The sequence below is a fragment of the Rattus norvegicus genome, chromosome 17 (genome assembly GCF_036323735.1).
Source record: "Rattus norvegicus strain BN/NHsdMcwi chromosome 17, GRCr8, whole genome shotgun sequence".
Lineage (NCBI taxonomy): Eukaryota > Metazoa > Chordata > Mammalia > Rodentia > Muridae > Rattus > Rattus norvegicus.
Genome location: NC_086035.1, coordinates 34,855,395 through 34,867,599, shown reverse-complemented (window position 1 = coordinate 34,867,599; position 12,205 = coordinate 34,855,395). Strand labels below are relative to the sequence as shown.

At 43.6% G+C, this 12,205-nt stretch overlaps 1 protein-coding gene across 7 annotated transcripts in view; it reads right to left on the bottom strand.

Annotated features, from left to right (window-relative positions):
* The window catches only part of E2f3 (E2F transcription factor 3), a 77,371-nt gene that overhangs the window by 20,126 nt on the left and 45,040 nt on the right, over window positions 1-12,205 (bottom strand). For 2 of the 7 annotated variants that reach the window (XM_039095503.2, XM_039095504.2), the window contains exon 1: window positions 3,754-7,043. In XM_039095503.2, the coding sequence (XP_038951431.1) occupies window positions 3,754-3,858 (105 nt within the window). In that variant the 5' untranslated portion in view covers window positions 3,859-7,043. 7 annotated transcript variants of the gene reach the window in all.

Genomic DNA, 12,205 nt, shown 5'->3' with positions numbered 1-12,205 from the left:
TCTCACAATTCTTTATCTGAATCATGGGGATAATTATATATAATTATAGCTACCTCACTGGATCGAAGCATTGTAAAGCATGAACGAAACAGCACACGTGAAGAACGTGGGACAAGGGTAGTCTTGACCCTACACAGAAGTTTGCATAACCACATTTAGGAGTCACATGAAATAACTGGTAGTTGTCAAAGGTTTTTGAATGTGCAACCATCAAAAGTTAACCCCAAATTAAACACCGCAAAATGACCATAGGTGTCTGGGAGTGTTCACTCATATTTTATCAGACACCTCCACCACAGCCTTGGTTCTGAACACCCAAGATACCGCTTGTACTGCACATGCCATCACACCAGAAAAACACCAATGAACACACCCCAGGAAACAGTACAAATCTGAGATTACGTAGCTCACAAACCACTGTGTTTGCACCATACACACAAAGCTTTCTGCTGACAGAAACACCGTGGCTTAATTACGGAAAACAAAGACTTTTTAGTATATTCCTATCATTGTTCCCCAGCATAGGAAAATCAAATTAGTGTATCGTTGGAGTGCGATCCTAAAATTCAAAAAACAAAAACTACTGCTTGAGTTGACTTCAGTTTCATTAAAAACCTGAGAACAAGACAGGATTTCCAATCATTTCTGAAATAGCCCCAATCATATTTCTGCCATCTAGTTATGCATTTATGTGACTGGTGTTCTCACTCTCGAAGATTATAAAGTAAAAATATCAATTTACTGTGAAAAAGGTTGAATTTCCTTTAGCTTCTGTGGTATTCTGCCAAGATTAAACTCCTCACCCCCTGAATCTGAATATTGGGGGACTGAACCCAGAACCAGAGCAGGCCAGGCACGTGTTCTACTGTTGAGGTATAATTTTCCCAGCTCAAGATTTCATTGTTCATATTAAAATAAAAAGCACATCTTGCTTTATTAGTATGCAAATTTGCCTTTGTCCTTAATAAGTGGTAAAATTGCGTGTTACACAAAAATGGCTTGAAGCAATTCTTAAATAATTTATTATCAGTAAATGATTAGTTTGTATACCTATTATATATACTCATGTACCTGGGGTCATATAAAAATTTCTTCATCAAAAAGGGCTACAAGTTGGACAACTATAAGCCCCTGACCTAGGTGGAGGCAAAGCACAGACCCACCCTGGACTTGAACCCTAGGAAACATCAGGTGATGATGATAGTCCTGGTGGTGGCACCAATAGCAGGAGGTTGTACATAGCACCATGACGATCGCTAGAGGCCCAGGAGGCCTCAGAGGAAGTCCAACTGCTGGTCCCTTATGGGGTCTCCCATCTTAGCTATGGATCTAGCTGTCTAGGTTTTCTTGCCCCTACTTGTTCCCTAAGACTGGTTTTATCTTCCCAACCACCCTGTGAGCTATCCAATATCCTTTCAATACGTTCCTCTTGTGGTTCAATAAACCCAAACTAGTTCTGCTTACAACCGAGTCGGCACCCTTGTAGATTATTAATCTACTGGTTTCCTGGAACACATCAAAACAGTGTATGGAACATTAAATTGTATTTCTTGGAGGGATAAAACCATGTATTTTACCCTGGTACTTGACAGTCTAAGGAAGAATTCAAAACTGAACATCAGTGGTTCTCAAAGCCCCAAAGGCTTGTTTCCACATCCACTATCAGTGCTGAGAAACCTACGGCCAATCTGAGCCTCATTCTTTTGGATTTTGCTATTACTTAACTCTAAATCTTAAAGATTTATTTTTACGTAGATAGATGTTTTTTCTGAATGTTGTATGTGCACCATGCACGTACTGGTCTTGGAGGCCAGAAGAGGAATTGATTCCTCTAGAACTCTAATTACAAATGGCTATGAGCTGCCATGTTGGTTCTGGGAACTCAGGTCCTCTGCAAGAGCAGCAAATGCTCTTCAACTGCTGAACCATCTTTCCAGCTACAAACTTTTGGGTTTTTGTTGTTTCTTTGTATATGCACAGGCACACATGTGGAAGTCAGAAGAAAACTTGCCGGAGTCAGTTTTCTCCTTCCACTATGTGAGTCCTGGCAACAAATTCAGGACATCGGGCTTGGTGGCTAGTGTCCTTAAACACTGAGCCATCTGCCCAGCTCCATTTATGTAATTTCTATGTGTGTGCACACCCATGTATATGCATGTGTGTGCATTGCAAATGTGCAGTACCTACAAATCTGAGAAGGGTGAGATCTCCAGAAAGTGGAGTGGCTTCAAGGAATTGTGAGCTACCCTATGTGTGCTGGGAACCAAACCCAGTGCTCCACAAGATTAGCAAGCACTCTTAACCATTAAACCATTTCTCCAGCCCCACTATTAGATCTTGTTTTTGTTTTATGACTAAATTATCTGCTATGGTGACATTCAAACCTAAAATAAAATAAATTGAAATGTTTTGAGCCTACTGGTCTCCACTGGAGCTCCACTGACTCTTGGTTTTATTACTTGTGTGTGGTACTTGTGTTCACAGTTTCTTCCTCTGTTCTACTTGGTTGTCAATGGTATCTATTCCTGGCATTCCAGAAGTCTGCTGAATTGTCTTTCCCATCAAGGTCGTCTCTCATCATTTATGTATTTGGGGAGGCAGACCTCCATGTATAGCCCAGACTGTATGAAGGTCAGTATTCCCAAAGCAGGAGTGAACCTCTGTATTTATGTCTCATTGGGCATGGTGGGACAAGCTTGTAACCCCAACACAGGGGAAGAAGAGGCAGAGGCAGGGGACTGGCTAAGTTCAAGGCAAGCCCTGAGTCTATGGAGAATTCTAGGTCAGCTGGGGCCACAGAAAGGCACAGTCTCAATATTTACTCAATACAAATAATTCACATTCATTAAGTACTCCAGACAGGCTTGTTAGCAGATGAGCTCACATAACTAACGATCCCTTCTGCAAGCTCTAGTATCTTCTTCAAGTCATTCCCCAAGTACAGGATGTTGGTCCTAAAAGTAAACTAAAATCCTGGCTGGTTTTTATGTTAACTCAACACAAGCTAAAGTCATCTGAGAATAAAGACCCTCAATTGAGAAAATATCTCTACAAGATCTGGTAGTAGGCAAGCCTGTGGGGCATTCTCTTAATTAATGGTTGATAGGGTGGTTGGGAGGGGTGTGGACTGTGCTGGTCCATGGTGGGTATGGTCATCCCTAGGCTGGTGGTCCTGGGTTCTATTAGAAAGCAGGCTGAGCAAGCCAAGAGACACAGAGACGCAATCCAGTGAGCAGCCTCCCTCCATGGCCTCTGGATAGTTCCTGCCTCTAGACTCCCGCCCTGACTTCCTTCCATGAACAGTGATGTACAAACTTCATAAGCAAAATAAACTCTTTAACCCCAACTTGTTTTTCATCATGGTGCTTCACCGCAATAGAAATCCTAAGAAAAGGGTCCTCAACATGTAATTCCAGCCCTGAGGCAGGAAGATCTTGAGTTCAAGGCCAGCCTGGGCCACACAAGAACTTGTCTTAAAAACAAACAACAGGGTCTGGAGCCATGTTCCAGCAGTGAAGAATGCTTACGAAGAGAACCAGGGTTCAGTTCCCAACACCAACATGGCAGTTCACAACTGCCTATGACTCCAGAGGGTCCAACACCATCTTCCGACCTCTCAAACACTCTCATAAGTAAACATTAACAACTACAAAATCAAGGCCAACCCAGGTTAATCCTGTATCTGTATCAACTGGAGTAGAAGGTAAGGAGAAAGACCCAATGAATAAATCAACTAAGCCTAATGTAACTTACATAAAAGGGCAGATGCGCAAAATTTATAAGAAGTTGTAGATAATTTGCTGCCATGAGTAACCTGTGTCTGTGAGAGCAGCAGTCCCGTGGCAGGGCGGTCTGCATGGAAATGCTGGACACTCACAACTGAAGCGTCGCTCTTCTGCTCCAAGTCCAAAGACGACGGCTGTTTCTGGACACGGGGAAGCACAAAGTAACCTAAGAGAGGGTTTTAAATGCACTCTACTGATTTGTGATGTGTTGTTTCCTTAAAACTGCTAACCTTAACTGTATAAACACTGCCCATACTAGGGAACACATCCTCTTTGGACACCCAAATTTCTATTTTTAAGTCTGGCAAAAGATATGTAAAATATATTCGGTGGTGAGTGGTGATGAAGTTTAGGCTAATCCTGCTGTGTGTATTTTTCACAGCAAGTGTTCTGGAATCTTCTACCCGAGTACAGTTTATTCTACTTTTTCTTCTAAGTCTTAACTTTTGGCCTTGTGATTTTTACTTCTTGCTTCGACAACAGTGAAATAGAACAGGAATTCAAAAGCATGTTCTGCAAAGGGCAGAGGAGTATGTTAGGCTCTGGCATAGACACAGAGAGGATATCAAAAAAGGGACTGGGCTGTGTTTCCATAAAACTTTATTTATAAAAGAGGCCAGGGGCCATATTTTGGACCACAGCCAGTTCTAGGGCTACGGGGATAAATTCCTTTTGTAACTTAGTATGTTCTTTCAAAATCTTTGTGTGTGTATACAAGGCTATGTGTTCATTTAGGATGAATACCACCATGAATGTCATACTTCGTGTATGAAGGTCATAGGACAACCTTGGGTATTAGTCTTAGCCTTTCACCTCGAATCAGGTCTCTTATTTCCGACTGCATATACCAGGCTAGCTGGCCCATGAGACCCTGGAGGGGTCTTCCTCCCATCTTGCTTTATAAATACTGGGATTACAGATATGCATGACCACTCTGACTGACTTTACATGGGTCATTTGAACTCAGGTCCCCACATTTGTGGAACAGGCGCTTTGCCCACTGAGTCATCTCTCTGAGCTTTTATTGTTTTGTTTTCAACACCGGGCTTTACTATGTAGCTCTGGCTTGCTAAACATTATGCAGACCAGGCTGGTTTCAAACCCACAGAGATCTGCCTGCCTTTGCCTCTTAAGTGCTGAAATTAAGGGTGTGCACTAGCACACCCAGCAGTCATTTGCGTTTTTATTAATGGACTCTATATTGCTCATCCAATCATCGTTTTGGGGAATGGGATACCTCAGCCATGCTTTAGTCTATTGGCCGAGGACTAAAAAGTGATGCTAAGCTGTCCCACTGATTTGCACAACATAACCCCACAGCCGGAAAAACTAGAGAATGCCTTTTTATGTTTCCAGCCGTTCAAGGACAGTTTATAGGCAGATGAAAACCCATACACAGTTTCTTACTTGGGGGCTGACATATAATTTAGGGAGCAGCTGAGGCTAGAGGATCATGGGAAGAGCATGTGTATGAGGATGATCAGAATAAAGAGTGAAACTTTCAACAGTAAGGAAGGCAGGCAAAGAACAGGAAGCTATGTTGGTCTTGCACTATGCCATGGACATCCAACACCTAGACAAACGACAGATGGCTCTGCTCACTCTACTTGCAATCCATATAAACTCAAGCCTTCTGCATATGGAGGTTGGAAATCCCCAGACTGCAGAAGCCCAGGTGGATATGGTAATGTTCTTGAGCTAAGAGGGTGGAGCTGAAGGATGGGTGAGGGATGTCAAAGCAGCAGAACCTGGACAGAGTACCAGAGGATAGTAGGGGGAGGGAGAAAGTGAGCAGGAGCGCCCAACCCCGCTGGAGACTTACAGAAAATGGCTCCTCATATTCAATGGAGTAGAGCTAGGCCCAGAGAATGTACAAGAAAATGAAGATGCAAATAAACCCAAGTCCTAGAGGAAAAAACCAACATGCACAGTGGTGGGAACTCCTGGGGGTCAGAACCTGTGTGTTCCTACCAGGCCTAAAAAATGCCCCATACATCACAGGTGCAGGGTAGAGGACTGAGGTCCGTATTGTCACCTCTTTCAAGGGTAAAAGCAGTCCCAAAAAATAATACTCTGTTCACACGGAACGAAGCAAGACCTCAAAGATGAAACTAGTGGCCTCAGTTCTGGAAGATAAAGAACATTTACAAAACCACAAAAACATCTTGTACCCAACAATGCCTAGTTTCCAGTAAAAAATTACTAGCTCATTGTAAAGTTGCTTGCTGCCAAGCCTGATGGCCTGAGTTGACCCCAGAACGTACACAGTAGTGGACAGAGAGAAGCAACTCTTCAAAGATGTCCTCTAACCTCTATGTGTATGTTGACAATAAACAAACAAAATAAAAACTTAAAAATAAGAGACGTAGTACAACCACATTGCTTAAAATTGGTGATAAAGAGAAAATACAATTCTTTAAAGAGAAAAAGAACAAAAAGGTAGAACAGTTCTCATTTCTAACAATGCATCCAAAAAACAGAAGAGCAGCTTGGAAATATTCAGGGTACATACTGGCAAACTTGACTTTTATACCTAGCAAAAATACACTTCACAGTTCAGAGAGAAAAGACTTTCTTAGAAGTAAAAGCTAAGGGGGCTGGGGATTTAGCTCAGTGGTAGAGCGCTTACCTAGGAAGCGCAAGGCCCTGGGTTCGGTCCCCAGCTCCGGAAAAAAAAAAAAAAAAGAAGTAAAAGCTAAAAGAAGACTGAGAATATAGCCTAGTGTAGAGTTTGAGCAAATGCCTGCTTTGATCCCCAACAGTGCCTGCAGAAAGATTCTTCAGCAGCAAAACCACAGCAGAAATGGTAAAGCCCTTGGAGGAGGAAGAAGAGGAGGAAGAGGAAGAGGAGTGGAAGCCTGCATAGGTAGAAAGAACATTAGCAGTGTGACCAGATGGGTACACAGATGACTTCTCCCCCTTGATTTTACATCTACTCAAAAGACAACAAGCAGGGATAGGAAGATGACTGAGGGGTTAAGAACACTTGTTCTTCCAGGAGACCCAAGTTTGATTTCCAAACACACACCGTACAGTTCACAAGTTTCTAACTCTTGCTTCAGGTGGTCTGACACCTCTGGTTTTCTCTGGCTAATGCACTCACGTGTACATACTCACATAAAGGCACACACACTTACATATAATTAAAAATAAAAATACATTTAAAAGGGGCTGGGGATTTAGCTCAGTGGTAGAGCGCTTACCTAGGAAGCGCAAGGCCCTGGGTTCGGTCCCCAGCTCCAAAAAAAAAAAAAATTAAAAAAGAACTATTTACAATACAGCAAATATGTACTATTTTATGTGAAAAAACATGTCATACAGAAAGTTCTAACATGCTGGCCCACTGTGTGTGTGTGTGCGCGTGCAGATGTAAGCCAGAGGTCAACTTTGGGTGTCAGTCCTCAGGAGCCATCTATGTTGGTAATAGGACAAATTCAGAGCAGCCTCTTCACCCAATGATGGCAAAGCTTTTCCACAATGTACTTCCTCATCAATTAAACTTCTTCAGATACATCCTGCAGGCTGAAGAAGTGACGCCTCAGGAAGGTTATAATACTGTACTTGGTGCTCTTTTAGAGGACTCAGGTTCAATTCCCAATAACCCTGTGGAGACTCACAACCATCTCCAGTTCCAGCGGTTCCAACACCTTCTTCTGACCTCCTCAGACACCAGGAACACATGTGGTGCACATATATATTCACAGGCAAAATATTCATACACATAGAACAATTTAAAAAAAATAATAAAAAAAGATAAGCCCAGTGATTTCCTTCCCCTTGATGTTCATTTCGTTGAAGTGCCCTCTAGCTATCTTACTAAAGAACAAGTAACTATGGAAAATCTTGCAGAGACCCAATTTCATATGCCCCCCACTCCCCAGCACAACACACTCAATAAGGCAAACACAGGGTTAGGCAACTTTAAATTTAATTTTATTTCATTGTATGAGACAGGGTCTCATTATGTACCCTATAGAGCCTGCATCTTGCTATTCAAACCAGGCTGTCTTGAAACTCACAGAGATCCACCTGCCTCAGTATCCAAAGTGCTGGGATAAAAGGCACGCACCACCCCAGGCTGAATGACTTTTGAAGTCATTAAATCACATTCAATGCCCCAAAAGAAGGGCTTATTACTGAAGGTCCTTCGGAATAGAGCACTCAGTCTTCCCAGTTATTGCCAGGGAAGCACCAGGGTTACAGAACGTCATCCTGCACACATACAACAGGTCACCTCGTAAAGGACAAAACAGAACGGCCGGGAAGCAATCCGTTAACCCACACTAAGACACCTCCTCTAGGATCATAACTGGCCTTTTCTGTAAGCAACCAAGACAAGGGATCTCTAGGACCTTCTAGGAAGGCCCACCAGAAGATTTTCCACACTGAGGGAAGTACAGTAGTTTGAAGAGGACCCAGGCTGGAGAGGGCCAGTGTCACTCACCCATGCCTTGGCACCTCAGTTGGGGGAAACAAGCATGGATCCCTACAGCACAAGGCAGCTCCTTCACTCTCACTCGACAGTTAGCGTAACAGTGATGCTGTCTGAACAAGGTTTTAACTCCCCATTACAACTAATGTGGGCAAATGTTTGAGAGGCTGTGGTTGGAAAGTCTCTTACTTAACCCTCGAAAATGCAGAACAAGGCCCTGTTAGCTTTTTTCTACTCTATAAGGAAGGAACCATTACCTTTGAGGTTCAGAGGGGAAGAAAATCAAACAGAACAGCCTCTGGCAGGGACTCCTAATGAATACATGGGAAATCGTGCTCATTTTCCAGATGCACGTAAAAGGATCTGGAAAACACCAGGGAAAAAGGTGGCAAGAAATGTGGGGTGGAGAAGAGGAGAGCTGCAGCTCTGTAAATATACAAGGCCGGTAATTCTGAAGTCACTAAACTCCGGGAAATAAGTGTTCTTTATTAAAACGAGCTTGGAAAAATGTTAGTGCATTGTATAGGGAATGACGACACCCAGATAACGTTTAGTAAGATAAAACCAGTGACAGAGTCATCAGGAGCCCGCGATTTCCTCAGTAGCTCGTTATCGCGGGAGCCAACGATTTATGAGAACAGGAATCTAGCTGATGTCAAGCATAAAGTCATCTGCAGACCACACTGGCACCTACAACTAGGTGTCCAATTTGAGATCCTGTCTCCTTTGAGTTTATTTTCCGACCCATTTACCTTTTAACTACTTCTAGCTTATGTACCTCATAGTAATTCTGACCATTAGATGCTACTTCATAGGTATGTACGAGTTAGGAGACCAAGCAGAGAAGTAAGAAAACAGTTCGAAGCTTCTAATTTTACACACACAAAGTGTGTGTGTGTGCGCGCGTGCGTGCGTGTGTGTGTGTGTGTGTGTGTGTGTGTGTGTAGGTCAGAGGACAACTTGTAGGAGTCCATTCTCTTTCCACCATGTGGATTCTGGAGAGTGAATCAGGTCATTCACCGGGCATAAAGACGGTCCACCTTCCTGGCCCCAGCCTTGACTAAGAACACACAGCACACACTTTGTACTGTGCATGCTGTCACACTATGGAACACAAGTGCACCTTGTCTGCAACACGCTGGCTCAGAGTTAAGATTATTATGTGTCATAAAATGCAATATATTTTACTGTCTGCACAATGCGTTGGGCCTACAGAAGCATGGTAGTTTGTTTAATTATTCTTTTATTCTTTCCCTACTATCATTCCTCTCAGGAATTATGAGAGCATCTGCGTAAATACCAAATTGGTGTATCTTTGAATTGCACGGTATTAGACAGACATATCCATCTCATCAGTGTGCAAGTTTGCTTTTATCTTTACTACATGGGAAATTACATGTGTACCAGGGAACTGCTTAAAACACAGGCTTCATAATCAGTGAGGGAAAGGGTTAGGACATTCCATGCTGTTTGAACACAAGTCTGGGAACATAGTCTCTCTAGACTACATTATGTCCAAGAGGACGGGGAGAAACCACACATCTTGGAAGGCTATCTGTGTCACATCCTCCCATGACGTCCCCTCCTCCTCCGAGAGGCGGGGAAAGCTCACCTGTGACCACCTTAATTCACAGGCCTTAAATGCATTGCTCTCCTCGATGACTGACCCCAAGTGAACACCACAGAACCCCAAGAACACACGTGAAGATTCCTACCAGCAGAGTTAGCTTTTTAGTAATGTTATCATTATTAACGCAAAATATCCACCTGGCTAAGAAGCAACACATGCACACAGGGTAAACAAAAACTCAGGATTTCTATAAGCAGTCAAAGCTCATGGGTCTGAGAATATTATTTATACATCCAAAGCACACAGTTCCCCAAAGCCCAAGAGTCTTAGAGATATGGTTTGAACCTATAGGTCTGTGGTCTGTTTTTTCTATTAACAGACTAACACTAACCTCCCCCTCCCAATGTACTTCTACTCACACCTTTTATTGGCCACTAATGTGCATAGAGGCTGTCATTCCATACAAAAGAAGAAGGAGTTAAACAAAGGATTACTTGACTTACATGCTCTTTACATCACCATTGTCAGCCGTTTACATCGGTGAATAAAGACGCGTTAAAAAGACATGACCTCAGTTGCACCAGCATACAGCTGTCTTTGCAAGTCAGCAAAATATAACTTATTATTTAACCTGGGAGCCTGGCTAGCAGGCAAGAGACCTTAGCCAAGCTGTGGATCCAGTGAGTCTGAGTGGTAGAAAGTGAAGAGGAGGGGCTGGGGATTTAGCTCAGTGGTAGAGCGCTTGCCTAGGAAGCGCAAGGCCCTGGGTTCGGTCCCCAGCTCCGAAAAAAAAGAACCAAAAAAAAAAAAGAAAGTGAAGAGGAGAAAATGTCCTCGGAATGTCCTTCAGTGTCAGAAGCCTCACACGGTGAAGTTCAAAAGCTTGGTGTCTTTCATAGACACGCACACGTGTTGAGGGCCAGGGGTGGACATCAGTTTTCTTGTCAACTGCTTTTCCACCTTACTGCTCGATAAAGGGTCTCTCACTGTACCTGGTGTCTGCACATTTCTTACAGTGGCTTGGCTGCATCGGGAGTTGCTCTATCTCCCCCTCCCCAGGGCTGGGATTACATTCTGGGTATGACCATATAGCATTCCCGTTAATGCCACTGGAGCACCTGTGCCCCGGGCCTGAACGCCCTCTGTGATGAGCAGTGGTGTTCTTGTCTTTTTCTTTTTCTTTTCTTTCTTTTTTTTTTTTCGGAGCTGAGGACCGAACCCAGGGCCTTGCGCTTGCTAGGCAAGCGCTCTACCACTGAGCTAAATCCCCAGCCCCGAGCAGTGGTGTTCTTAATCTGCATCTTCCCTTCCTTGTGGAAAACTTTGAAAGAGTCTGTACGGGGAAATTTTCGCAGGAGAGCCAGTAAATAAGGCCACGGACTTCCTAAGGATTCTCAACTGTTGGCTGTGTTAACAGGAAAAGATCTGGAAAGGACTGTTGCTCTCAAAGACAGCACAATCCCGTAGAGGTCAAAGTCTCCAGAAGGGGTTTGAATTAATCCGCTAATGCTATCAAAACAGAGCCAAATAGGAAAGTCCAGCCCTGACCTCCCTGGCACAGGTGGCCTCTGGCATTTTATTACCTTTGCTGGCAGCCAGCAAAATCAATGGGTAAGACCATTACAAAGACATTCAGGAGGAAACAGACACACTGCAGGCTGAGGTCTTCTCAGATGGGAAAGCCATCCCAGGAACCAAGTTCCATGTGCGTTCCTAAGTAAACGACCAACTTCTTGTTCTAACTATACTCACCCTAAGGAACCCGTTCTTTGTATTACATTTGTTTGCTTGTCTATTGGGTGTATGCACACTTGTAAGACACTTATTTATTTGTTTGTCTATCGGGTGTGCACACACTTGCAAACATATACCATGGTGTCCATGTGCAGGTCAGAGGACAACCTGTAGGAGTCAATTCTCTCCTTCCACCCCGGGAGTCCTGACAAACTCAGTTCCTCAACCTTGGGAGCAAGTGCCTTTATCCACTGGCTCAACCATCTTGCCAGGCCAAGATCTCTCTCTCTCGTGTGTGTGATCTTTGGTCCCTGTGATAAGAGACTCCATGACTTTAAAGGCTCAGGTCTCAAACGTGCACACACAGTGGAAATGTCTGGGGGAACTTTAGGAAAACCATCTCCCAGGTCTCACTCTTGAGACATGAACTTGTTTACACAGATGTGGGTTAGGTAGTGCTAAGACTTCTCAGAGGGATTTAGGGGATTCTGTCCTGCAAAGCTGCCCTAAGTTTAACAGTAGGTGCAGTGAAGTTTAGAAATTACTGTTGTGTAGGCGAACTCCACTTTCCCTGGCCCACAGCCACCACAGGTAAATATGTATTCCATTCTGGTGTCAAATTATTTTTAAAGGCAGAGGGGAGAGAGGGATGAGGAGGAACAATGGTGCTTTTGTTGGGGGTAA